General features: G+C 45.5%; 2 protein-coding genes across 6 annotated transcripts in view; one reads left to right on the top strand and one right to left on the bottom strand.

Moving 5' to 3' along the window:
* Window positions 1-18,584, top strand: part of LOC111975036 (phosphatidylinositol-3,5-bisphosphate 3-phosphatase MTMR3) — a 32,058-nt gene extending 13,474 nt beyond the window's left edge. For 2 of the 5 annotated variants that reach the window (XM_024003187.2, XM_024003189.2), the window contains 19 exons: window positions 1,265-1,351; window positions 1,533-1,649; window positions 2,660-2,683; window positions 5,828-5,910; window positions 6,026-6,192; window positions 6,314-6,410; window positions 6,713-6,826; window positions 7,113-7,315; window positions 7,557-7,688; window positions 7,898-8,009; window positions 8,544-8,739; window positions 8,932-9,117; window positions 9,402-9,572; window positions 9,908-10,053; window positions 10,695-12,243; window positions 12,455-12,565; window positions 12,727-12,815; window positions 13,968-13,994; window positions 14,615-18,584. In XM_024003187.2, coding sequence (XP_023858955.1) covers window positions 1,265-1,351; window positions 1,533-1,649; window positions 2,660-2,683; window positions 5,828-5,910; window positions 6,026-6,192; window positions 6,314-6,410; window positions 6,713-6,826; window positions 7,113-7,315; window positions 7,557-7,688; window positions 7,898-8,009; window positions 8,544-8,739; window positions 8,932-9,117; window positions 9,402-9,572; window positions 9,908-10,053; window positions 10,695-12,243; window positions 12,455-12,565; window positions 12,727-12,815; window positions 13,968-13,994; window positions 14,615-14,792 — 3,789 coding nt within the window. In that variant the 3' untranslated portion in view covers window positions 14,793-18,584. Of the gene's footprint in view, window positions 1-1,264; window positions 1,352-1,532; window positions 1,650-1,738; window positions 1,774-2,659; window positions 2,684-5,827; window positions 5,911-6,025; window positions 6,193-6,313; window positions 6,411-6,712; window positions 6,827-7,112; window positions 7,316-7,556; window positions 7,689-7,897; window positions 8,010-8,543; window positions 8,740-8,931; window positions 9,118-9,401; window positions 9,573-9,907; window positions 10,054-10,694; window positions 12,244-12,454; window positions 12,566-12,726; window positions 12,816-13,967; window positions 13,995-14,614 lie in introns of those variants that run through there. The other 3 variants (XM_024003190.2, XM_070446981.1, XM_024003194.2) reach the window with 3 other exon arrangements.
* Window positions 18,585-18,667: 83 nt separating this feature from the next.
* The window catches only part of LOC111975037 (citron rho-interacting kinase-like), a 46,435-nt gene continuing 40,117 nt past the window's right edge, over window positions 18,668-24,985 (bottom strand). The window contains exons 27-37 of the mRNA XM_024003195.1: window positions 24,512-24,592; window positions 23,055-23,190; window positions 22,793-22,932; window positions 22,576-22,668; window positions 22,235-22,343; window positions 21,886-22,014; window positions 21,605-21,685; window positions 21,375-21,453; window positions 20,867-21,040; window positions 20,185-20,476; window positions 18,668-20,018 (exon numbers count right to left, since the gene is read on the bottom strand). Of these exons, the coding sequence (XP_023858963.1) occupies window positions 19,995-20,018; window positions 20,185-20,476; window positions 20,867-21,040; window positions 21,375-21,453; window positions 21,605-21,685; window positions 21,886-22,014; window positions 22,235-22,343; window positions 22,576-22,668; window positions 22,793-22,932; window positions 23,055-23,190; window positions 24,512-24,592 (1,338 nt within the window). The 3' untranslated portion in view covers window positions 18,668-19,994. The remainder of the gene's footprint in view (window positions 20,019-20,184; window positions 20,477-20,866; window positions 21,041-21,374; window positions 21,454-21,604; window positions 21,686-21,885; window positions 22,015-22,234; window positions 22,344-22,575; window positions 22,669-22,792; window positions 22,933-23,054; window positions 23,191-24,511; window positions 24,593-24,985) is intronic.

Genomic DNA, 24,985 nt, shown 5'->3' on the forward strand with positions numbered 1-24,985 from the left:
GTGCGGGGATTGACATTAAGGGTAGTCCTATAACTCGAGGGGGGGTCACGCAACTTGAGCCTGCTTGTGGAGTTTGTCCCATTGGGAAGGAGATATAAAATACCTGATATCAATCCAAAAAATACTCCTGGTTTGCCTGATGGGCGAGTGTCTTTCAGACCGTAAATACTTGATGTGTATGTCTTTGTATGTGTGTGTGTGTCTGCCTGTGTTGTGCGTTCCTGTTCCTGCCCCCTGACTGGCCTCTGCAGAGTGTTACCCCAGCCATGCGGACGAACAGGACACTGTCAGCTTGGCTCCCAGACAGCGTTCAGTTGGTGGGATGGTCGCTCTGAGCCTGCTGCCCCAGCCATGTCTTTTATCTGCAATGTCTATGGACCAGACCACCCTAATCTCTCTTTGTCCTTGCCAGTATTGCCATTATGTTCTCACTAGACTGAACTCCTATTGTGTCCTAGCCTTACCACCCATGGGCCCCAGGGTGCTGCTGAAACAGACCGGGACAAAGCAAAGAGCACAGCCTTCTGCTATAGCCCTCCCTGTTTCAAAAGGCAGTTTWAAAAAAAATCTACAATTTAGTCCCTGAATAAAAACTATTTAACTGCTTATGTGTTCATGCTTCACATTACCATCAAAGAAATGTCCTCTGTGGGTTTCTGAAATATGCTCATTAAATTGAGAAGTAAGGTATGCAACATCAAAGAGCTCCTCACGTGTGGCACAGACGGATACCAGTAGAAATCAAAGGGGACCATAATTGGATCTAGCCACCCAAATTACATTAAGACCTGTAATTATTTAAGACACTTGGTTGTAAAAGGATTACTTATGATATTTTGTACTTGGCGTTGTGTGCTCTGTAGCCGGTATCTGTTTCTGGCTCTGAACTGGGTTACACAGACAAGCTTTAGTACCATGCCAGGCTGTCAGCCAAGGGTGAGGTACTCTTCGCAGGGGACTTGGGCCTGGTGTGTGTGTGGAGGATTGAGAGATTGCACAGGGATGATTTAAGACCACACACCTATTTATAGTTGGTTTCAGCATCAACACTCCTCTGATTACATTTGGCTTCATCATTTGCTGTTTGTGAAAGCCTATTCAATTAAGTTACTGTTAGAGGTATGGAAACAGATTAGGTTAAATGTTGGAGAATGGCTACAGTCGATGCTGGTTGTAACCAGTGAATGGGGATAGTGGACTATTGAGTTATTTTACAAGACGCTGGACATTCCACATAATCAACAACATATTTTCTGATTGGCAGGAGGAGGGGCCGCAGAGCATGGAATGTATCCAGGCCAATCAGATCTTCCCCAAGAAGCCCCCAGTCCTGGAGGAGGAGAGCCTGCAGGTGAGAACACATTGTCGGAGCTGGTTAGCACAATGCCAAGTCATGCCTGTACAGTTATCGCAAAGTCATTCTTCTACATGTGTTTGTAATGGTAATTTACTGTGTATGTGTGTATTTATATGGCACCTTTTCAAGTGATAAGGTTCTGTGCCCTTTGATAACTTCCCTCCTGTGGTGCCAGGTGCCCTTTCCCGAGCTGCATGGGGAGTTCACAAAGTATGTGGGGAGAGCGGAGGATGCAATCATCGCCATGTCCAGCTACCGCCTGCACATCAAGTTCAAAGAGTCCATCGTAAATGTAAGTACTGCCGACTAACTAAGTGAAGGCTTGGGACTTGATAGCACACAGTTTATCATCCAGCTCTAACACACACTTTAATTTCACAGACAGTGCCTAAGTGTCTGAAGAAACTCTACAGCTGGTCAGTAAAGTGAAACCCTATTGTCTCCAGTCTCTGTGCACCTTGACTTTTTATGAATGGAGACTGTACTGGGTCCAGTGACAGTGTGCCACTACTGTTGTGGTAACAAGGCAGGCAGTCTGGAGAGGGCATTCTCAGTTGCTTTGCTTTTCTCTTTCCACTTGCCGTTGCCATGGTTGCAAAGATCGCATCAGGGATGCACAACACTTCCGCCCTCTCCCCCTTTTGTCGTGTTATATAAAGACCGTCTTTGTTACCAATGTGTGGTTATTCTTAGAAATTGACATCTCATTATTACACTGTTCTTAGTACAGAAAATTCCCCCCATTTTACAAACAAATGACACTGCTTCACTTCCTCTCACTGTAGTAGTATAGTACCGTAGTGATAAACGGCATTGCTGTACAGTTGTGCAGGTTCTGCTCCTTTTGGATTGGCATGTTTTTACATATACAGGGACGTTTTTGCTCAATCACCTGTGTTAAAATGTTCCAGTTCTTACCGGCTAGCTCACCTGTTTATTTTATTTATTTATTTTTTTGCCCATTTCTGCCGTCAGTCTGGTTATATTGGAGCTGAATCTCACTATGTTTAATGAAACGGAGTGTGTGTTCTCTACACACATTTGGATTGGATGGTAAAGCGTTTGCATCACATGGCTGTGGTTCACCACTCACATAAAGAGAGAATGGAGAGGGAGCGCGCAGTGAGGCAGGCCGTTAACAAGCATCCGAGGAATTCATTGTMTGGTCAGATGTAGATTAGAGAGCAGGAATTATAACAGAGCGTAAGGAATGTGTGGCCAGGCAACAGCAGCAGTACAGACACAGCTTTAACTCTGTTTCCCTTGTCTTTATTGTCTCTCCTGTTTTGTTTTGAACAACAGAGTGACAGTTGTTGTGAGGTGTCAGTAAGTACCCAGCAGCCCCTGCATGCACAGCGTGTTGCCCTGCTCACAGACTGGGCTGGGATGGATGATGACATGGCAACTGTGTGTGTGTGAACCTGTTGAACACTGACCGCCTGTCCATTCTGCATGGCATTGGACCGTGTTGGAATTGTAAAACCAGCATTCGCTGCACTCCCCTCTGAGTCACTGCAGAGCAGAAAATGTGCTTTTGGGTGAAACTTTGCTCTGCCATTACCTGGTTGCTAAAATTCTATATTGTTTGCCTAATTTCAGTTTGTGACCAAACAAGCTATGTATAGTGTAAAGTAAGGATATTTAACTCTTATGAGGTCTGGATCCTGCTGGTTTTCTGATCTACCTGATAATTAATTGCACCCACCTGGTGTTTCAGGTCTTAATCAGTCCCTGGGAGGGGGGGGAGCAGTGGGACTGGTTTCAAGGTCCAAAGTTGAGTTTGAGGGGTGTTGAGAATGACCGTATGATCTAAAKCACTGTGACATTTATTTTTTCAATAACCCAAAATATATTATTTTCAGCTGTTTGAAGCTGTTGAACAAAACCGAAAGTAAAAAGACACAAAAGCTAAACTCACTCCTCGATCACACCTACAGCGTCATTGTGTTTTGGTACACCAGAACTACATACATTTCAAATGGAACGCTGTGTTTGTCTTGCAGCATTGCGTTGCAGAGGCAGTTGCAGTGCGTTCTATGTGGTGACTCATTGGATAAATCGAACGTATGCATCAAATTGTACGCTTAGACGGCTTGACAGAAATGGTAGCAGAAGGTGAATGTTGAACTTTTGTTGCACACATATCCAGATGATGCTGCGTACCATTTTGCACAAGGACGCTGTACAGTCGTGGCGCAAAGTTTTGAGAATGACACAAATATTAATTTTCACAAAGTCTGCTGCCTCAGTTTGTATGATGGCAATTTGCATATACTCCAGAATGTTATGAAGAGTGATCAGATGAATTGAAATTAACTGCAAAGTCCCTCTTTGCCATGCAAATTAACTGAATCCCCAAAAATCATTTCCACTGCATTTCAGCTCTGCCACAAAAGGACCAGCTGACATCATGTCAGTGATTCTCTCGTTAACACAGGTGTGATTGTTGACGAGGACAAGGCTGGAGATCACTCTGTCATGCTGATTTGAGTTCGAGTAACAAACTGGAAGCTTCAAAAGGAGGGTGTTGCTTGGAATCATTGTTCTTCCTCTGTCAACCATGGTTACCTGCAAGGAAACACGTGCCGTCATCATTGCTTTGCACAAAAAGGGCTTCACAGGCAAGGATATTGCTGCCAGTATGATTGCACCTAAATCAACCATTTATCAGATCATCAAGAACTTCAAGGAGAACTTCAATTGTTGTGAAGAAGGTTTCAGGGCGCCCACGAAAGTCCAACAAGCGCCAGGACCGTCTCCTAAAGTTGATTCAGCTGCGGGATCGGGGCACCACCAGTACAGAGCTTGCTCAGGAATGGCAGCAGGCAGGTGTGAGTGCATCTGCACGCACAGTGAGGCGAAGACTTTTGGAAGATGGCCTGGTGTCAAGGAGGGCACCAAAGAAGCCACTTCTCTCCAGGAAAAACATCAAGGACAGACTGATATTCTGCAAAAGGTACAGGGATTGGACTGCTGAGGACTGAGGTAAAGTCATTTTCTCTGAATCCCCTTTCCGATTGTTTGGGGCATCTGGAAAAAAGCTTGTCCGGAGAAGACAAGGTGAGCGCTACCATCAGTCCTGTGTCATGCCAACAGTAAAGCATCCTGAGACCATTCATGTGTGGGGTTGCATCTCAGCCAAGGGAGTGGGCTCACTCAAAATCTTCTCTAAGAACACAGCCATGAATAAAGAATGGTACCAACACATCCTCCGAGAGCAACTTCTCCCAACCATCCAGGAACAGTTTGGTGACGAACAATGCCTTTTCCAGCATGGAGCACCTTGCCATAAGGCAAAAGTGATAACTAAGTGGCTCAGGGAACAAAACATCGATATTTTGGATCCATGGCCAGGAAACTCCCCAGACCTTAATCCCATTGAGAACTTGTGGTCAATCCTCAAGAGGCGGGTGGACAAACAAAAACCCACAAACTCCAAGCATTGATTATGCAAGAATGGGCTGCCATCAGTCAGGATGTGGCCTAAGTTAATTGACAGCATGCCAGGGCGGATTGCAGAGGTCTTGAAAAAGAAGGGTCAACGCTGCAAATATTGACTCTCTGCATTAACTTCATGTAGTTGTCAATAAAAGCCTATGACACTTATGAAATGCTTGTAATTATATTATACTTCAATTATACTTCAGTATTCCAGTAACATCTGACACAAATATCTAAAGACACTCATGCAGCACATTTTGTGGAAATTAATATTTGTGTCATTCTCAAAACTTTTGGCCACGACTGTAGGTGTGATCGAGAAAGCTTAGAACGGATCTACCAATTATCAGGCTAGATCTATAACTTACATTTTTATGTGAATTTGGTTGAGTTGCCCATGAAGCTAAATGCTTGATCTCTTCAGTATAATACTGTAGTTTTTGTGGTATTTGCCTAGATCAGATGAGGATTTAATAGACAGTAAATATGAGGCGATAGGGCTGCAGATTAACATTTACTGCACAATGATCCAGCAGTTTTACATACTGAATCAGTACACGAGGGAAGCACATCAAATCGGAAGGTAGTGTTAAAGGAGACGTGAAAATGGCAAACTTTTCCTGGGAAATGCTATTTGACATCTGATGCAGCTAGTTTGCAGCTGTGAAGGACTGTAAGGTCGTCAGGTAGAGTATGTGCTCAGATTTTCATGGTGACAGCAGTGTAGCCTTTAGCTCTCCTGGCATGATCGGCATTATCACACTTAACGTGAAATATTTAACTAGCCTACTAACTTGTTTTGAAATGTAGACATTTTGTTGGTGGCGATATTGCACAAGCATTTACTGCATGTGCTTGTGACTTCTGCTCTTACTTTTGGTTGTCCCCTTGTGTGACTGTAGAGCACATGTAGGCCTAGAGCCTGAAACGAGCTTATTTGTGAGAGAAAGTCAGCCTGCTGGTTTGGAGATTGTGGTACACCAGAGTGTGACTGTTGTGTTCCTGTGTCTGTGTTTATTCTCTCACCAGGTCCCTCTGCAGCTCATAGAGACTGTGGAGTGTCGTGACATGTTCCAGCTCCATGTCACCTGCAAGGACTGTAAGGTCGTCAGGTAGGAGGACCAACTGAAACAATACAGACATGCATATTGCGTGCAACATTTTTGATGTTCATGTCTTGGTTTAGGCCTATAGCGAGTATGTATGATTGTGCTGCTTGTCTCCCAGGTGTCAGTTCTCCACCTTAGAGCAGTGTCAGGAGTGGCTGAAGCGGTTGAACGCTGCGGTKCGCCCTCCGTCTTGCTTGGAGGACCTCTTCTCCTTCCCCTTCCATGCCTGGTGTGTGGACGTGTACGCCGGGGAGAAGGAGCAGCACGGGGAGCTGTGCAGGCCAGGTACGTAGACCAGGACACCGGTGTCCTCAGACAACCTCTACTTGGTGGTGACAGACCCAAATCCTTCCCTTCATTTTGGCTAATCTCATCTCTCCTCGTGTGTCCCTGTGTGCTCTGTTAGGAGAGCATGTGACTTCCTGGTTCAAGAATGAGGTGGAGAGGATGGGCTTTGACACTCAAAACGCCTGGAGGATATCTGACATCAACAGCAAGTTCAGGTATGAGCCGCCAACAGCCCCCTGACAGCCTGCATCCTACAGGGCTGATCTGATTACCAAGCCTCCCAGGGTAGTGCCATGATAACTGTCTGCTGTCACCCTTCTGCACACACTGCTCTGTGTGTCTGATACAGAGGCTGGTTGTTCTGTTGTCCTCCACTGGTGATGAGCCTCCTGTAGATAAGGACCTTGTCCACGATTAGTTGTTGCTGGGATAGGGACTTTGTAGAGGCATCACTCAGSCTGTGCCCCCCTCTCCTCCTGTTCTAACCCCTGCCCCCTCTCTCCCATGGCATTGCCAGGCTGTGCTCCAGCTATCCGCAGCAGCTCCTGGTGCCAGCCTGGATCACAGACAAGGAGCTGGAGAACGTGGCAGACTTCCGCTCCTGGAAGAGGTTCCCGGCCGTTGTGTTCAGGTGGGGCTTTCTGTCTGTGTAGCGTTGTTAGTCAGTGAGAGAGAACAGGGATAGGTTCTGTGAATACAATGCAAAGCAAGGACAACTCCTTTCACCCTGAGGTGTGTTTCATGAGTAGGGAGGGTTCCATCTTTGCATATGTACGTTTTTTGGACCCAATCCTTTCACAGGATACCTTGTTATTGACTCCAGATGCCAAATGGATCAGAGTTGCTCCATGTTGTTTTCCCGCACAGTGCAGTCTGTTCTCCTGACTGTCCCATGCCTCTCCTCCCCTGTCCTCCAGGCACCAGAGCACTGGGGCTGTGATCGCCCGCTGCGGCCAGCCGGAGGTCAGTTGGTGGGGCTGGAGGAATGCAGACGACGAGCACCTGGTCCAGTCCATCGCCAGGGCCTGTGCTGTGGACTGCAGCTCCCGCAAACACCTGGCAAACGGATCCTACATCAATGGAACCATCGGCACCAATGACCTCGTGMACACTGACTTCGGTCAGTCCACAACACACAAACATGCACACATTCTCACACCCATACCATACACACAGAGTGCTGAAGCAGCACCTTCCTATCTGTTTGTGTGGCTTTGCTGCAGACACATGGTTGTGCAATGTTGGCCTGTCAGGACTTGTGCTGGCCCCTCTCAGACATTTATTACCGCTTTTATTTGATAATACTGACTGTCATCACCTATGCAGAGATTTAATTCAGGTTGTGTCTTTTCGTGTTTCAGAATCGTCCCTGACGAACAGCTCGGAGGTAGAGACGCTGGCCATCCAGCCACAAAAGCTGCTGATCCTGGATGCCAGGTCCTATGCAGCCGCTGTGGCCAACAGGGCCAAGGGAGGGGGCTGTGAATGCCCAGGTAAGATGGCTCATCTCTGGGCCAGTGGATCCAGGAGACTGAGGTCAATGGGTTTGCATGGAAGCATGTTATTGTCAACTTAATGTCAACAGAAAAACTGTCRTAACTCGCAATCTGTACTGTTATTTTTCTGCCCAAGAGTAGTTGTTTTGGTATTAATGATATGTTCATTTGTCACAAACTGACTCATCATCTTCTCCTCTATACAGAGTACTACCCCAACTGTGAGGTTGTGTTCATGGGCATGGCCAACATTCACTCCATCCGCAAGAGTTTCCAGTCCCTGCGCTTCCTCTGCACCCAGATGCCAGACCCGGCCAAGTGAGTTGTGCCTCTAGCACTGCAGTGGAGGTCCATTCCGACTAGGCTCACAATCCAAGATGAATTACACAAGCAGAGAKCACCTACTCCACTCCAGTTTGTTGCCATGGTGGCTTAGTAACTGTACTAACCCCAGTTGGGTTTTAGCCTTGCCCACACATCTGGTTCTGGTTTAGGAACCCGGCCCAGCCCACAACTAAAGGATCTCTTTCCATCTGAACTCTCACATTCCACTCTGCCATTGAATCAAAATGTCTCCCTTGAACTAAGAGCATGTTGTTGAAAGTACTCAGACTCAATAATAGTAAGCCCTTTTCATAACTGGTCAAATTCAATGAAACAGACATATTCAAGACACATATTTAAGAGCCTCTTGCTCGTCACATTTAGAGGTCTTTGGTTTGTCTTTATCTAAGATGAGCTGTTGTGTTTATAAGTCAGTGCTTGGTGTGACTGATTGTATGGGAGTAGTTTMTGTACACTACAGTGAGGCTGTGCATTCAGGAGACAACTTAACCGGCTCTCCCTCTGTAGCTGGCTGTCTGCTCTGGAGAGCACCAAGTGGCTGCAGCACCTGTCTCTGCTGCTGAAGGCTGCCCTGCTGGTGGTGAACGCTGTGGACCGCGACCACAGACCTGTTCTGGTGCACTGCTCTGACGGATGGGACCGCACGCCCCAGATCGCTGCCCTGTCCAAGCTCTTGTTGGACCCATACTACCGCACCATTGAGGTAGGCTGGCTGGAACGATCATTGGGCCTCGTTGATCGTTGTATTGGAACATTTTTAGGTTGATTTTAACAATTAGACATAAACAGAGGCACATTTTAGATGGCTGAAATAAATGCATATGTGCCCCTCTTAAAGTATAACATCCATTTTGACTGAAATGTATCTCTTGCTGTTGATATGATTTCTCTATAGGGTTTCCAGGTGCTGGTGGAGACTGAGTGGCTGGACTTTGGCCATAAGTTTGCTGACCGCTGTGGCCACGGGGAGAACTCCGAGGACCTGAACGAGCGCTGCCCGGTCTTCCTGCAGTGGCTGGACTGTGTTCACCAGCTCCAAAGGCAGTTCCCATGCTCCTTTGAATTCAATGAGGCCTTCCTGGTGAGGAGGATGACCATAGACCTGAATAGGATGGAATCAAACTCACTTAGTCAGGAATTGGATGCAACTCAAATGTTTATATTTGGATTAGTATGAATGACCGTCAAATTTTGTTGGTTTGAGTTACTGTTTTTATCCAGCTGCGAGACTGTGATATGTAATTACCCTGGAGAGTTTTGTAATATTTTAGGCTCAGATGCATGGAATTTTTACTCACTATCATTATCATACCTGAGATTTGAGCATGCTCTGACATGTTTCTGGTCCTGTGTTTGTCTGTGCAGGTGAAGATGGTGCAGCATTCCTACTCGTGTCTGTTTGGCACCTTCCTGTGCAACAGTGGTAAGGAGAGGGAGGACCGGCAGGTTGGGGAGAGGACCTGCTCCGTGTGGTCACTGCTGCGACCAGCCAACCGCGCCTTGAGGAACATGCTCTACTCCTCCCACTCCGAGACTGTATGTCTGCTCTCTGTTTGCTCACCCCTTTATATTGGAACATTCCTCCATGCCTTAGATACAATGGGAGGGGTACTTTTAGGGGATGCCCCAGAGTGCTATAATTTATTATTTTTGTTTACTTAAAAATGTTCATGGTCCTAGAACTAAACTTTAATTTATGACACAAACAATGTCATCTTATCTATTTAAAACTGTTTTTGTGGCCACTTCGTTGACATTGTACTGTCTTGCCTTGCTTGCTCAAGTGTGAATATTTTGTCCATCACATACATAAATATTTATGTTCAACCCCCTGCATATTCCTATATCTAAAGTTGGGTCTGTTGTTGTAGGTGCTCCACCCAGTGTGTCATGTACGTAACCTGATGCTGTGGACAGCAGTCTACCTTCCCAGCTCCTCCCCCACCACGCCCTCTGACGAGTCGTGTGCACCCTATCCCGTGCCTGGTGCCAACCCTGAGGACACTCCCCTGGGCAGGTGAGCCTGCCACTCTGCTCCCTCTCTGATGTAAGATAGACCCAGGTTTCGGGCACCACAGCCAAAGGGACCTCGCTCTGTAACCTGCTCTATAATCAGCTCAGCTGCCTAACTGCTTTTCACTCACACAATGATTGGTCTGGGAGATGCAAATAGTTTTATCCTCTGCTTATTTAATCTCTCATGACTTTGTCGGTGTCTTGAAAAGATAAAAAATAAGTCGGTTGAGGCAGTTTACAACAATATACCGCAAAGTATTTTTGTAGCCATTTGTTATTGACGATAACTGTTGAGGACGTGTTGCAAAAACAGTGCTGAATCCGTTCAATTTTTCTTTTTTCTTTGCAAGATTAACTGTCTGTTTTTAGTTTTTCCTTGATCAATAGGTTATGGGGAGACATTTGATTACAACACAAATTTTACATAGTCTTCTCAATCACTTGAGCTATGCTTCGCTCTGTATTTTCCTTTTGTGGACATGCATGTCTTAATCCTGAACACTATAATATGATTACCTGATTATATACACAGCCTCCACTTCAATCATGAGGCCTCAATGATACGGCGCCATTGTTTAGGGATAAAAGGCTGTTTTTTCCATGTGCTAATCAACTCAATTCATCTCTTTCCTCCCTCGAAAGACGTCCGAAGACCCGTTCCTTCGATAACTTGCCCAGCGCATGTGAGCTGGGGAGCTCGCTTGCCCCCAACCGGCGCTCCAGTGACCCAAACCTAAATGAGAAGTGGCAGGACCACCGGCGCTCTCTGGAGCTCAACATCGCTATGGGGCCCGACGGAGGGGGAGCTCAGGAAGGGCGTGCTAACGGCCAGCCTGGAGCAGCAGGGCCTCAGGCAGGCACGGCCGACTCTGAGCCGGAAGACAGCCCTGAAGGAGGGCAGATTGAGCTGAGAGACGGAGCCTCCAAGGGGTTGTTAGCAGCAGGAGAAGAGCTTGAGCTCTCCATTGAGCTGGCTGTGGCAGAGGGACAGATGGAGAACATTCTCCAGGAAGCAACAAAGGAGGAGGTTGGTGCCGATACTCAGAGAGAAGATAACGCTGCTGCTCCTCCTATTGCTGTGGCTCAAACTCTGATTGATGCTAACGTTAATGGAAGAGAGACGGAGAAAGAGGCCAGCACCAGTGATGGTAAGGCTGATAAACAAGCTAACATCAATGGGGCTGAGAATCAGACGGAGGCTACTATCACTAATGGGCATCACCCAGAGAAGGGCACAGATGAGCCTGAGGAGGAGTCTAGTGTCTCTCCAGGCAGTCCCACGGACGTTCCAGAGGAGCAGGAGGCGATAGAGAAGCCGGAAGAAGTGCTAGTGAAGCAGGTTCTGGAGAACCATACTGCCCAGGAGGAGCCAGACCACAACCCTAGCACCAGCACCCCCAGCCCAGCCCACGCTACCCTTAGAACTATAACCAATGGCTTTGGAGAGAGGACACCAGTGGCTGCTGAGAATCACCTTCCACCAGAGCTTAAGTCCAGCAGACACCTCTCAGAGGTCCTGGTGCAGGCTGACAAGAAGGCCTCCCTCATGGAGAGCTCAACAGAGACTCTGACTGAAGAGGCCTGCACCAGGCCAGAGGCCCCAGTGCAGGCACCCATCTGTGCAGGCCCCCAGCCCTGCTCTGAAGGCAGGAGTCAACCCCCCTGCCACAGGAGATTGAACGGGGAGGCAGAGCCAGAGCAGGGGGCACCCAGGACTTCAAATGGAGGACACAAGCGGCCCTCTGTCAGTGCCTTCCAGTCTTTGAGTGCTGATCCCAGCAGGGAGGGACTGTGTAATGGCGAGAGCTTGGAGGGGGAGCCCTGCAGTGGCCCTCACTGGGCCAAGGTGAATGGGGAGCGGGCCCCACTGAGCCGCCAGGTGTCCCTGGCCTCCTGCAACTCCCTGACCCACCACCGCCGGGGCAGCTGCTCCCAGCACCGCTGCCTCCATGCCCTAATGGGGCGCCCCGCCGCCACACCCAGCCCCGAGCAGCCGGCCCGCAGTCACCTGGACGATGACGGGCTGACGCTCCACACGGACGCCATCCAGCAGCGGTTGAGGCAGATCGAGGCAGGCCACCAGATGGAGGTGGAGACGCTGAAGAAGCAGGTGCAGGAGCTGTGGAGCCGCCTGGAGAGCCATCACCACGCGGCGTCCCTCAGGATCAACGGAGATATGGGAGACGAAGTGGTAAGACCCGGCCTCGTCCTGCAGAGAGATGACTTGGCAGTTAAGAGCTGTGACTAAGTTGATTTGAGTGAGCATTTTCAAAAGCGATTTGATCAGACTGACAGTGCTGGAACTAGACATTTGAGGGGAGAACCACTTAATTGTTAATATTTAGTCAGATGTGAAATTACAAAGATACTGAGTTTCTGTTATCTCATTCCCTCCCACTCAGACCTCAATGACAGACTCTGAGTATAACCTGGATGCTAGCTGCCTGTCCCGCTGCAGCACAGAGCTCTTCTCCGAGGCTAGCTGGGAGCAGGTGGACAAGAATGACACTGAGGTAAGCTGCCTGGCCGAATGGGATGCTACAATACGGGACCTGGAGGAGGGGTGGAAGATGAATGATGGACTATAGTGGCTGTAGAGACTGGGAGTTCACAGATAAAGTTTGGCTGACCTTAAGATGCTAGCTGAGAACTGCCATTTGGCTACCTGTTGCAGGTGACCCGCTGGTACCCGGACCACTTGGCAGCCCAGTGCTACGGGTGTGAGAGTAGGTTCTGGCTCGCCACCAGGAAGCATCACTGCAGGTAACCAACCACAGGCTTTTGTCCTTGCTATGGTTTGAACCGGGCCTTGGCTGCCCTTAGACACACTGCTATCACTTGTGATGAGACTTAACTCAGGAGACACTGCCTCAGCTCAAACTTGTTGATATCAGTTTTCTYCTCATTTTTGTTCTTCCTTCCCCCTGAGATCCTGCTGTTGTTCTGTTTGGGTCTTTTTTTGCTTTGCAAATGTATCGCTTGTAATTCAGGTGTTGTGATGTGATTAGCCTTATGCCCGCAGGCATCAGTAATAGAATGACAATTTTCATTATCATTTATCATTACCATTTTGTGAGAGAAGACAAACATTTTGTTTTCTTCGTGGATGTGCTTATGAATGGGACAGATCTGCCATGCGGGTCCTGTAGTCTCTGCATTGCCTCTCTTGGTTTTCTCATTTCCTCATATTGTTATCCTTTCTAATTCCCTGGTACTCTGGGCCAATGTGGGACAGCTTCAACATGTTGCCACTGCTATTTAGATTTCCACGGTGCTCCAAAAGCTGCATATCTATAAGCTGTCTGTACCTTTTGGTTAAGCCATAGTCAGCGAACTAGTTTACCAGCACCATTTTGGTCCATGTCCAACAGAATGCTCACAATGCCACATTGTAGCCTACAAATAGAGCACCTTAGTTTAGTTTCTTCCCTGTTATGCCAACTGGAGCTTTTAAAAGGCGCCTTGTGTTTGAGCCCAGGTGTAAAGGCCTTACATGACAATTAGCTTGTTGGGAATACGTTAACATTTGGGCTATTTGTGACGTTTGCAAAACTGTTTAGGGCTGAGTGCAGACTTCTAGTGTAATTTAGAGATTGTTTGAATGCGCAGTTTAAATCAAGGCCATTCAAGACCGACCTTTTCATAGTATGTGCTACTGGTATCATCCAGTCAAGACCACAGTGAAGGAACGTTTTTGAATCTGTGCTGTAATGGGAGCAGCCTATGTAAAGAGGTCTAGTGTTTGTTATGCATGGAACTGGGAAAGTAGGGTTTCTACAGTATCTGAGTGAGTGTGATAGGGAGAGATGTTGTCTGTATTAGCAGTGTAGACTAGATGAGAGAGCAGTGTTTGTGAGTCTGGTCTGGGCCACACTGATGGTTGCTCTTGTCCATTCTGTACCCTCTCCTCCACAGTGACAGGGAGCCTGTCCAAGAGGTCTGGTGAGATACGGCTTCACTGTCCCCTCTCTCCCCTCTCTCCTACCGTCCCGCTAATCCTGCATTGCTCCACCTTTTTGGTTGACTTCATCCTAACCTAACCCACCCCTTACCTATTGTAAAACCACCCCGCTCAGACACTTTATTTTGGCAGCATTCTCCTTAAGAAAGTCAGGTGGCTCTCACATGACCGTGATGGCCATCTCCTGTCTGGTCATTTGTCATGTGGAAGGTATGAGCATGAAGCTGAGAATGGCTGGCAGTTGTCTGCAAATATGTATTAACAACACATCTGTTTTTCATGGCAGTGCAAGGGGTGCATTTAGTGATTGGGCTATAGGGGAAGTTTTGGTTTTCAGTCCTTTCGCCAATACTTCCACCTGGAAATGTCTAATCAGTGACCAAAGTGTTGAGCCACTAGTCTGAAAACATACAGGACCATGTCAGGTTTTCTTATCGGGGTGTCAGTATAACAACTTATGATGAGTATAAAGATTGTGCCCTACATATTAAATCAAAGGGTCTTACTTCTAATTGCTGCATGAAATTTTCTCTCATATCCACTAAACAGCCCCTCTGTGATGGAGACTGAACCTGTGCTGTCTCACTGTCTCCCCCTGTAGGAACTGTGGGAATGTATTCTGTGCCAGCTGCTGCGACCAGAAGATACCTGTGCCAAGCCAGCAGCTGTTTGAGCCCACCCGTGTTTGTAAGACCTGCTACGGCAGCCTCCAGATCAATACAGCTCCCAATCCCATGGAACTGGAGCTGGAAGAACCCATCACAGCCAGCTCCAACTAGGGCCCTGGGAGGGGCTAGGCCGAGCCCCCCAGCCAATACTCAGCTAGCCACTGACACAGTCAGGCACACTACTGATGAGCTCAGGAGCTGCAGAATGTCCCATGTACGTGTGTGCTGCAAAATATGGATTTTCATGTATATAGGTCTGCAATGCCAGATGTAGTGGAGGAGGTGAACAAGGTGTTTTTGCTAGATGCTAAGCACTTTGCTAAGCATGGTGGTTATGCACAGGAATGGATGAAAGGAAAGATTGACGGAAGGGTGTGTGTGACAACACACAGAGGACTGCTGGTAGTGTTTGTCGACGTGGTGTAGGACTGGGACAGCGATAGAGCAAGGATAGCCTGTTTGGTCCCACTGTCCTGTTTGGTCCCGCTGTCCAGGAGAGGGTCATCTCCGAATGATGCTGTAAAGTCTTCTTGAGGGCTTGTTCATCTTTGATTTTTTTTTTTACCCACTTCTAGTTCTTACAGGAGTGGTAGCATCATCCATCCCCTGGGGACTTTTCTGTTGGACAGTGGCGAGATTTGGGACAGAATGGAAGAACAGCTCCAGTGCTTCAGAAACCACTTCTAGTGTCCAGAATAGAGCTGGACTGTGTTGGCACGGCCTTCCATTGACTTCTGGGGAACACCTGGATGAACTTGGGCAGAATTTCAACTTGAGTTATGTGTCTGAAGTTAGGACTCTGCCCTAAGCAGGGAGGGTATTTGGGAGTTACTGAGATCTAACAAGTGTTAGTTTTTGAATAGCATCAAAGTATGAATCCTCTCCTAGCTGGTTCCATTTTGCAACTCTCTTGGCATGAATAGGTGCCACACACTAATGGTGGACGATGTAGATAATGTTGACAGCTGGTATTATGACAGAGCTTCTGAACCAATGCCGCGTTCAAAACGACTGGGAACTCAGATCAATCATGTCAGTGATCGTCAGGTCCGGAAGTCGGAGCTCTAGAAAGAGGCCTGAATGCCCAAGTTGGAATTCCGAGTTGGATGACTGTTCACACAGATTTTTCCCGGTCGGAGCTCGTTTTTTCACAAGTTTCCAGTTGTTTTGAACGCGGCATAAATTTAATTTGGCATTGTCACTTGTTTTCAGAGACCTAAATAAGCTCGAGGAGAGGCTGTGGAAATGCATTTATTTACTCTGCCTTCATGCCCATCACTTCAAATTAGGATGACCCCCCCAATTTACCCAGCAGGCACTTGGAGCATGGTGGCACTGAAGTGGACATGACATCACGTTCAATCCATCACAACCAGGGTTTAATAGGAAGTGGTGTAATGGTTGTCATGGGGACACTAAGGGATGTGCTTTAGTCATGTTTCTGTATCAGTTTCCCCCTGTGATGACAAACTCATTTACCAATGTGTCCTCYTCTGCAGGATGGGGGAATTATTACCCAACACTGACTGCTAATTAACTAAATTCCTTGCTATTAGTTGAACATAATGAAACAGCCCTAAAATATTTAGTTGAGTCATACATGCATCACAATCTTTTCCTTTGAACATCCTCATAACCACCATTGCGTCATGTCCTATATAAACCGAGGAAGTGCTGGATAGTACAAGGGGATGAAATGTATAGTACTGTGTCTCTGTGGAACATCCAGTGACACTAGAGGGTGTTGTTCTTAGCTGGTTAGCTCGGTTTTCTCCAGCTGAATTGAGAAGTCACTTATTTCATCTCTCTTCAATAAACTCCTCTCAGATACATTTTTGTAACATAAATAATATATTCAGATAAGTATATAGCGTTTAAGAAACGATGTATAGAAGAATCCTTTTAGAGTGGCTCACCAAATTAGTCACCATAAACCTTTTCATTTGTATCTTTTTCTTTTTGCTGATTGCAGAAAAAAACGATACTTTCAACTTGTTGGAAACAGGAATCTATTTTTTTTTGAAGCGGGTATGTTCCTGTTTTGATGCTGCAGTGGTTTTCCATTTMATTGCTATCAGTACCTTTTTCATTATTTATTGATGTTTTATTCTTGAATTGCTGTCTCAAATTTAGACAATTCCATTGCCACAGGATAATCAGTGTTTATCAGTAGTGGATCTTAACGGCCCAAATCGATGAGATTCCCATGCACTGACAGAATGGTGGTCAGAAACAACAACCTATACTATACCCCCACCTCCCACTCACATACGGTCACACATACCCCACTCATATACAGTACATGTACACACTACCTCTACCATACAGACAGGAGCTCCACACACTCATACATGCACACAGATATTCTCACTGCGCTTGTAGTAGTTGATATTTGCTTTTCAGATGTTCGCCATCAATATTGGCCTTTTGTTATTAATGATTTTTGGGTTTTACGAGCATTAAATGTACAAATACAACCCTATACTATGTCCAAAATGATATCCTTCAAGACTGCCAATCATTAATAATGCCACTTGTCGTACTAGCAGGACACAAATGAATCACAGGATTTCAGCAATTGTTATTATTCACAACTCTCTATCTGATCAGCAGACTGTGTGAAAGAGCCATGTATAGTTTGGACTGCCATCTTGTAAACCATCTGAGYGCTTAGACCAAACTCTTGACTGTTGATCTCTTTCAATGACCCCCTGAATAGCTTATACTGTGTACATTTCAATGGTTGGACTAAGTAGTCCATAGCTTCAGATCTCAAAGCCATGTGGGTCTTTCTGGTCATAATTTCCCAAACTGAGGTTTGACATTGAGGGCTAAATTAGGTCCAGAGTAATGCTCCTTTAGACACTCATTTACTTCTGGCTTCCATTAGTGTCCCTGTCGCACTCTGGCATGGCGAGGCTAGAGGCTGTAGGGCAGTTTCACCGTTACAGGCACGATGAGGGYCAGCAAACTTGGCTAACAATCCATGAATGCGAATTAGAAAAAAAAGTGGCATTGTTTTGCACAGCATTTCAGTTAAAGTAGACACTGTCACAGTAATACATCAAACAATAAAGCTGAAAATGAGTCTGTTCTATTCAGTATTATGTCACCCACAGAAGGACTCCCATGAGGGACGAGCCTGTTTTTCTTTTGGTGCTGTTGTGGGGCATAGCTGGATATGATGATGGGAGTATGTGGAGGGGTTGGATTTACACATTGTCTGTCTGGAGGAGCCCTTACACTTCGTCCAGTTGTTTTTTTTGAGTTATTTTGATCTTCTTTGGCTTTCATTTCTCTTCCCTCGTGTGATTTAAGAAGCTGCCCATCACGTAGTTCCACATGGGAGGCATCCCTGCAATGGCCCAAGAATCCGGTGTAAATGCAAGTGTTTCCGAGCGTGTGTGTGTGTGAGCAAGCGTGTGTCTGTATGTCAGAGGGAAACTGGTGCCAAGCACTTCTTATACAGGTCTCTAACAAAGCAGTGGAGTCTGCTGAGGAGAGACGGCTCATAATAATGGCCCGACCAGCGAAAATGGAATGGCATCAAATGCATGGAAACCATGTGTTTAATCTATTTGATACTATTCCCGCTCCAGCTATTACCATGAGCCCGTCCTCCCCAATTAAATTGCCACCAACCTGTGTAATAAAGGGATAACTACTGTGCTTTTGATTTGTTTTCCTCCTTTACCATTATCCTTAACAAGCACTTTCAACCTTCTCATGTCTCGTCGGTCGAAGAGGACTTTGTAGCTGTTTCCTGTAACAGGACATAGCAGTTTCTTGTAACAAGTGCTCTTTTTGTTTAGTATGTTTATTTTGTTTTGTTGAATTTACTTTAAAGAGCATTACATTGATGTAGAATTAAAGGAAAATAAAGTGGGCTATTTCCATGTGTTATTTGCTAGCCGGAATAGTTTCTCATGCAAAATGAAAATGATATGTAAGATGTATGGTACAAAAAAAGGACATATGTTGACACATTGCCAGGGTAGCTCAATCATCTTTAATGTATGTACAAAAATTAAGAAAAACCTTTAGTTGTCTTGCAACAATGTATACTTATTGAAAACAAGTTCATGTGAATACATGACAGGAAAACACAAACCAAAAATCAAGGTTAAAAAAAAGAAACTGCTGCTCTGAATTACTCATGCTCTTCTGATGTGACAAATGTCTTATTTTATCAATTGAAAAAGAAGCGATAATAGTGACGAACCCTGACGATTACTGGACTTCATAGTTAGTTCACTGCACAGAAGTAAGAACAGGACATCTGTACCATAATAAGCAGCTGCAGGCAGCAGACTAATGGTCAGCCATTTCCACTGCCTGCTGTTTCAAATCAAAGACAAAGTTTATAGGCGTATTATTCATCTTAGGTATATTTAATACAAGGAACACTTGTAGKCTAACATTTATTTTGTCCATTAGTATGGTAAGACAATAACTGTTATTAAGCAATCATATGCAATTAGATATCAAAGTCCATTTAATCAAAAAGAAGACTGGTCATGTAGAAACAATGAATTTGGAATCCTGCACAGTTAGGGCTCTATTCAGTCTTTAAAGCTGAAGCGTTACAGATTCCGTGATAGAAATGTAAAGGTGATTTCAGATTGAGCCGACATGCAGCGTTTACTGTGAATGCAGTCTCCGCTAAACCACTAACATTGCTTATAAATTTCAATCATGCTGTAAAGCTGAATTTCTGCGATGCAGATTGAATAGAGCCCTTAATCTCAAGTACAAAGTGAAAAGCTCATGAGTATTGCCTTCTCGGAACCCATATTATTTGTACAGTACATGGGTGATTAAATGTTGGCACATTGACCGTCCATAGAAAAGCAAAAATTACAGTATTGTATCTGGGATGATGAAGATGAGATTTTGAGATTAGATTTCTCTCCCTGCAACATCATTAGAAACACGTCCTTAAAAAATATAGACTTGGCTTTACCAGCCTACTATTCCCTTTTCGCTATAAAAACTGGAACAATATTTACAACTTTGATTTTAGTACTTATAAAGGTTTATATCCTCGACCCATTAGATCCACAGGGGTTCCCTGCTAATGCTGCTCTGTTGAACAACTATCTGCCATAGGACCATAGCAATGAATACACATATCAGAAAGGAGAAGATTGTCAAAGGAAATTTCCCCAGTGCAATAGTSTGTTGGCAAATGAATCCAGATTGCACTATATACAGGCGATGGGTTTTCTGGTTGGTCACCCTTAGATGGCGTAACCATGTGCAGAGTGGACAAAGGGTCACACAGCTCCTCTCCAAAACCTCTCCTTGTGTTACTCACACAGACGACTGGTCCCACACCTAAAATACAGAGATAGATAGCCATAGAAACTCGGTCACAGAAGATCAACTCTACTCATATGTAGTACTGCACTATTGAGTGTGCCAGCTTCACAATCAATCATAAAAAAAATTGGGCAGTCGATGTAATCGAGATATAATTCCTAGTGTGGCTGTGTAACTGTACCTTGTTGACGGGGGTGAGCTGTGTGCGGCGGTCAGAGCCGGTGTGGAGACGTTGGCGGTCATCAAACCTCCCAGGGGACCTCTCTCTACGGCTGTCCAGTCTGGGGCCTGGGGACTTCTCTCTGTCCAGGGGGCGCGCCGGGGACTTGTCACGCCGGAACTCAGTGCGGCCCTCCCGGAAGCGGTGTGGTGTGCTGGGCTCACGGTGAAGCCCCTCATGGCCGCTAGGGGCCGAGGCCAGACGCTTGGAGATGTGCTCTGTGTATGTAGGTGGTCCTCTCTTACTGGGGCTGCTGTAGATGCCAGAGCAGAAGACAAATGTATGGAGACAAATAGGCTGTTGTTGTTTCAGCTCAAATGAGACAAAAGTCAGATCGATAAAACCATGAATACAGATTTAGGCTTTAATTGAAACAATAACTAATGACTAAAACAATACCAATGGCTAAAATATATTTGGCTGCCAAGCTTTGCTAAGTATCAGCAATGAAAACTCAAAACAGTAGGTGGCACTGTATACCCTTCCAACATTTAGCATTAGACTTGTAACCCAGTGTATCTAGTTTCCTTTGTTTACTTGTATGTGCAAGTACTACCCTTCACCATAGAAGTAGTTGATGGTACAGTAGTTCAGGGCCATTAGCTAAAGGTTTGGGGTCTAGAACATGACAGTGAGAGCTCACCCGCGGCTAGAGCCGGTCCTCTGCAACTCCCCAGACTCCCTGACCAGGTTGCCCTTGCAGCAGATGACCCGCAGCTTGTTCTGGTAGGAGGAGGCCAGGTAGATGGCCCCAGAAGAGATGGCTGGACCCAGGTAACGGGGGTTAGGGATGTCCAGATGGGCTAGCACTGGAGGGCTACACACAGGTACATAGAGAGGCAGGGTTAGGATTAAGTCTGGAAATACACTACCCAACATTCAATTCAGTGAGTTGAGAGGAAGTAATAACATCATGCTTAATGGCCTACTGGACAAATAAATCAATAACTTCTGCCATTTAGCACAATGGATGAATAGAACAATTAGCATCAGACAGGGAATATTATTGGAGATCATTTCTCTATTATTGTACTYTGTGTTATTCTCAATGTGTCTTATTGATTGTGGTTGCATACTCAGATGAATACTGATGCATTTGTCATAATCAAGTTCTTATTGTGTAAGTTCATATTTCAGTCGTTTTCCTTTACCCAAGTGCAGCATGTCCCTGAACCTCGATCACATCCAAAGAGTTAAAATATGTCACAAACAGGTAGGGCTCTCTGTAAGCTGTGCAAGACCGAGAGGGAAAGGGTTACATTACAAAAGGCATGGCATACACATTCGTAGCATGTTATGACAATATTGCGTCAAATCCACCACAACGWATACCACTTTGTTAGAAGTGTACTGTATGAAGACAAAGCTTTTCTATACACACCGAAGGCCAGGGGCAGACGGCTCCATTTGATCTCTTCAGTGCGGCTCCTTCGTCCATATGCGTCCACAAACACTCCAAACTCTGTGACAGAACAATAGTGTAGATGAATGTACCTTGGAATGTTTTACAATCATTCTGTGGGCAATATACAGTACATAGGTTGTGTGTGGGAAATAAAACACAAACAATTTCTTCCAATATGTACAGTAAAACAGGAAATACAATATCACAGATTGTTAAGATACATTTATTTAAATTGCAAATGTCAAGGCCGATCTCACCATGGAAGCAGAGCAGGTACTCCTCCTTCTGCAGAGTGCTGGTGACCTGCATTATGGAGATGGGGAAGCTGTGGCAGGAGGAAGCAAACACTGCCGAGGCCAGAGACACGTCCTTCTTATCCAGGAACTCTACAGTGGCGACACAGAGTACAACACGCTCTCTGTCACAGATAAAGAAATGTAATGGAAATGATTTCGTGGCATCAACCTTTAAAATGTGCAGTAGAGTGGCTAATTTACATGTAGCACTTTTGGATTGGCAACATTACATTTTTTGGTACACATGAGTTCCAGTGGGTTTACTGAGAAACTGTACAGTAAAAAAAACGACTCCAAAAAGCCCACTAACCCTCCAGACCATACTGCTTCATCTCAACCTCATAGAACTTGTTGGTGCCGATGATGATGCTGTAGCTGGTCAGGTGGAGGCAGCTGCAGGGCTCCAGAGTCTCTATCTCCTGATAGAGGGGTGGAGGAAGGAGGGCGTTAGGGGACTACCGAGGGAATACAATTGATTAACTGATAGGAGGAACAGATTTTCTTCAGCTACAGTTCAATATAAATGAGGTGCATGTCTAGTCACTGTGAGCTCTCTTGAGGGTTAATTAAATGTCCTCTGTAACCAGAAAATGATGTGTTTATCATTCCATCTGATTATTTGTGTGTAGTGCACATTGAGGTGATACTCACCTTGCGAATGCAGAACTTGTTGAGGTTATCATTGTAACGCAGAATTGTAATCTTGTTAGGCATTGCAGCACAGATACAAGGCCCATTATCTATCTGTAGATAGACAAATCCACAACATCAGCCACACAGCTAGCATAAGGGATAAACATTTATTCTGCCAAGGGATAACCAACTGAAACAATGTCCCCAAACCATTGAAAACCAGTGAAAACCTTACTCTGCCTGCAGAGAAGAGGTGGCATCCCTTGACCGTCTCAAAGATAAATGGTTCCAGTTCAGACTGGGCAGGCAGGTGGGACTGGGCCAGAGACTGCTTCACCTTTTTAATCTCCACCAGACACAGCGCCCTCTCATCCCCTACAGGACAAACACAGACATTARACCTATATTAAATTCAGTCTGACTGACAAATAAGTTAGACAGTAGTAGACTATGTATATGTGCTGTTATCACTCGTGGAGTCAAGTCGGCTGTCTCACCAACAATCATCAGCAGCTTTTCATGTTCTTTCATGATGTGGATCTGGAAGACGGAGCCCAGGCCAGGGATGTGGGTCAGGGAGTTCTTGATCAGATTCAGGGCGTACAGACCCTCCTCAGAGCCCACTAACACTATCTGTGGGAGGGGAGAGACCAGACTCACATCACTGATAGTGTGGCACTACATGAAGTGCATATACAGTACCAGTCAAAGGTTTGGACACACTTACTCATTCCAGGGTTTTTCTTTATTTTTACTGATTTTTACATTGGAATTATGGAATTATGTAGTAACTTAAAAAGTGTTAAACAAATCAAAATATATTTTATATTGGAGATTCTTCAAAGTAGCCACWCTCTGCCTTGATGACAGCTACAGTTGAAGTCGGAAGTTTACATACACTTAGGTTGAAGTCATTCAAACTAGTTTTTCAACCACTCCACACATTTCTTGTTAACAAACTATAGTTTTGGAAAGTCGGTTAGGACATCTACTTTGTGCATGACAATTATTTACAGATTATTTCACTTATAATTCACTGTATCATAATTCCAGTGGGTCAGAAGTTTACATACACTAAGTTGACTGTGCCTTTAAACAGCTTGGAAAATTCCAGAAAATGATGTCATGGCTTTAGAAGCTTCTGATAGTCTAATTGACCACATTTGAGTCAATTGGAGGTGTACCTGTGGATATATTTCAATGCCTACCTTCAAACTCTTAAGGACAACAAAGTCAAGGTATTTTAGTGGCCATCACAAAGCCCTGACCTCATCCTATAGAAAATTTGTGGGCAGAACTGAAAAAGCGTGTGCGAGCAAGGAGGCCACTCAACTTATCCTCTGCAGCAGAGGTAACTCTGGGTCTTCCTTTCCTGTGGCGGTCCTCATGAGAGCCAATTTCATCATAGCGCTTGATGGTTTTTGTGACTGCACTTGAAAAAACGTTTAAAGTTATTGAGCTTACTTGAGCTGTTATTGCCATAATATGGACTTGGTATTTTACCAAATAGGGCTATCTTCTGTATACCACCCCTACCTTGTCACAGTAAGGCTCAAATGCATTAAGAAGGAAAGAAATTCCACAAATTAACAAGGCACTCCTGTTAATTGAAATGCATTCCAGGTGACTACCTCATGGATCTGGTTGAGAGAATGCCAAGTGTGTGCAAAGCTGTCATCAAGGCAAAGGGTTGCTACTTTGAAGAATATATTTTGATTTGTTTAACACTTTCTGGTTACTACATGATTCCATGTGTTATCTCATAGTTCTGATGTCTTCATTATTATTCTCCAATGTAGAAAGTATTAAAAATAAAGAAAAATCCTGGAATGAGTAGGTGTGTCCAAACTTTTGACTGGTACTGTATGTTAACAACACAGGGAAGAAACTAATCTATCCATAACACTCAATGGCTGGTTGGCTGTTTCCCACTATATGCTTGCCATTATATTACCTGGTCTGTGAGGGGGAGTGTACAGTTGATGTCAAGTCTGTCATCACCCTCCAGCTTCAGCAGAGAGTTCCCCAGCAGTTTCTGGTGGAAGGGGGAGAAAAACAAAGGGTCAGGAGGCTTAGCTTCAGTAAAGTCGGGAATCTGTCAGGGTTTGTATAGGAACAGAGAAAGAGGGGGTCTATGTGCAGGTAGGTTGGGGTGGAGACAGTGTATTAAAGAGAGACAGTGTGTTATGGCAGAGTGAACAGGGGGTAGAGAGACAGTGTATCCTGGCAGAGTGAACAGAGGGCAGAGAGACAGTGTATTCTGGCAGAGTGAACAGGGGGTCGAGAGACAGTGTATTCTAGCAGAGTGAACAGGGGGCAGAGAGACAGTGTATTCTAGCAGAGTGAACAGAGGGCAGAGAGACAGTGTATTCTGGCAGAGTGAACAGGGGATAGAGAGACAGTGTATTCTGGCAGAGTGAACAGGGGG

Source organism: Salvelinus sp. IW2-2015, linkage group LG15 (genome assembly GCF_002910315.2).
Source record: "Salvelinus sp. IW2-2015 linkage group LG15, ASM291031v2, whole genome shotgun sequence".
NCBI classification, from domain to species: Eukaryota; Metazoa; Chordata; class Actinopteri; order Salmoniformes; family Salmonidae; genus Salvelinus; species Salvelinus sp. IW2-2015.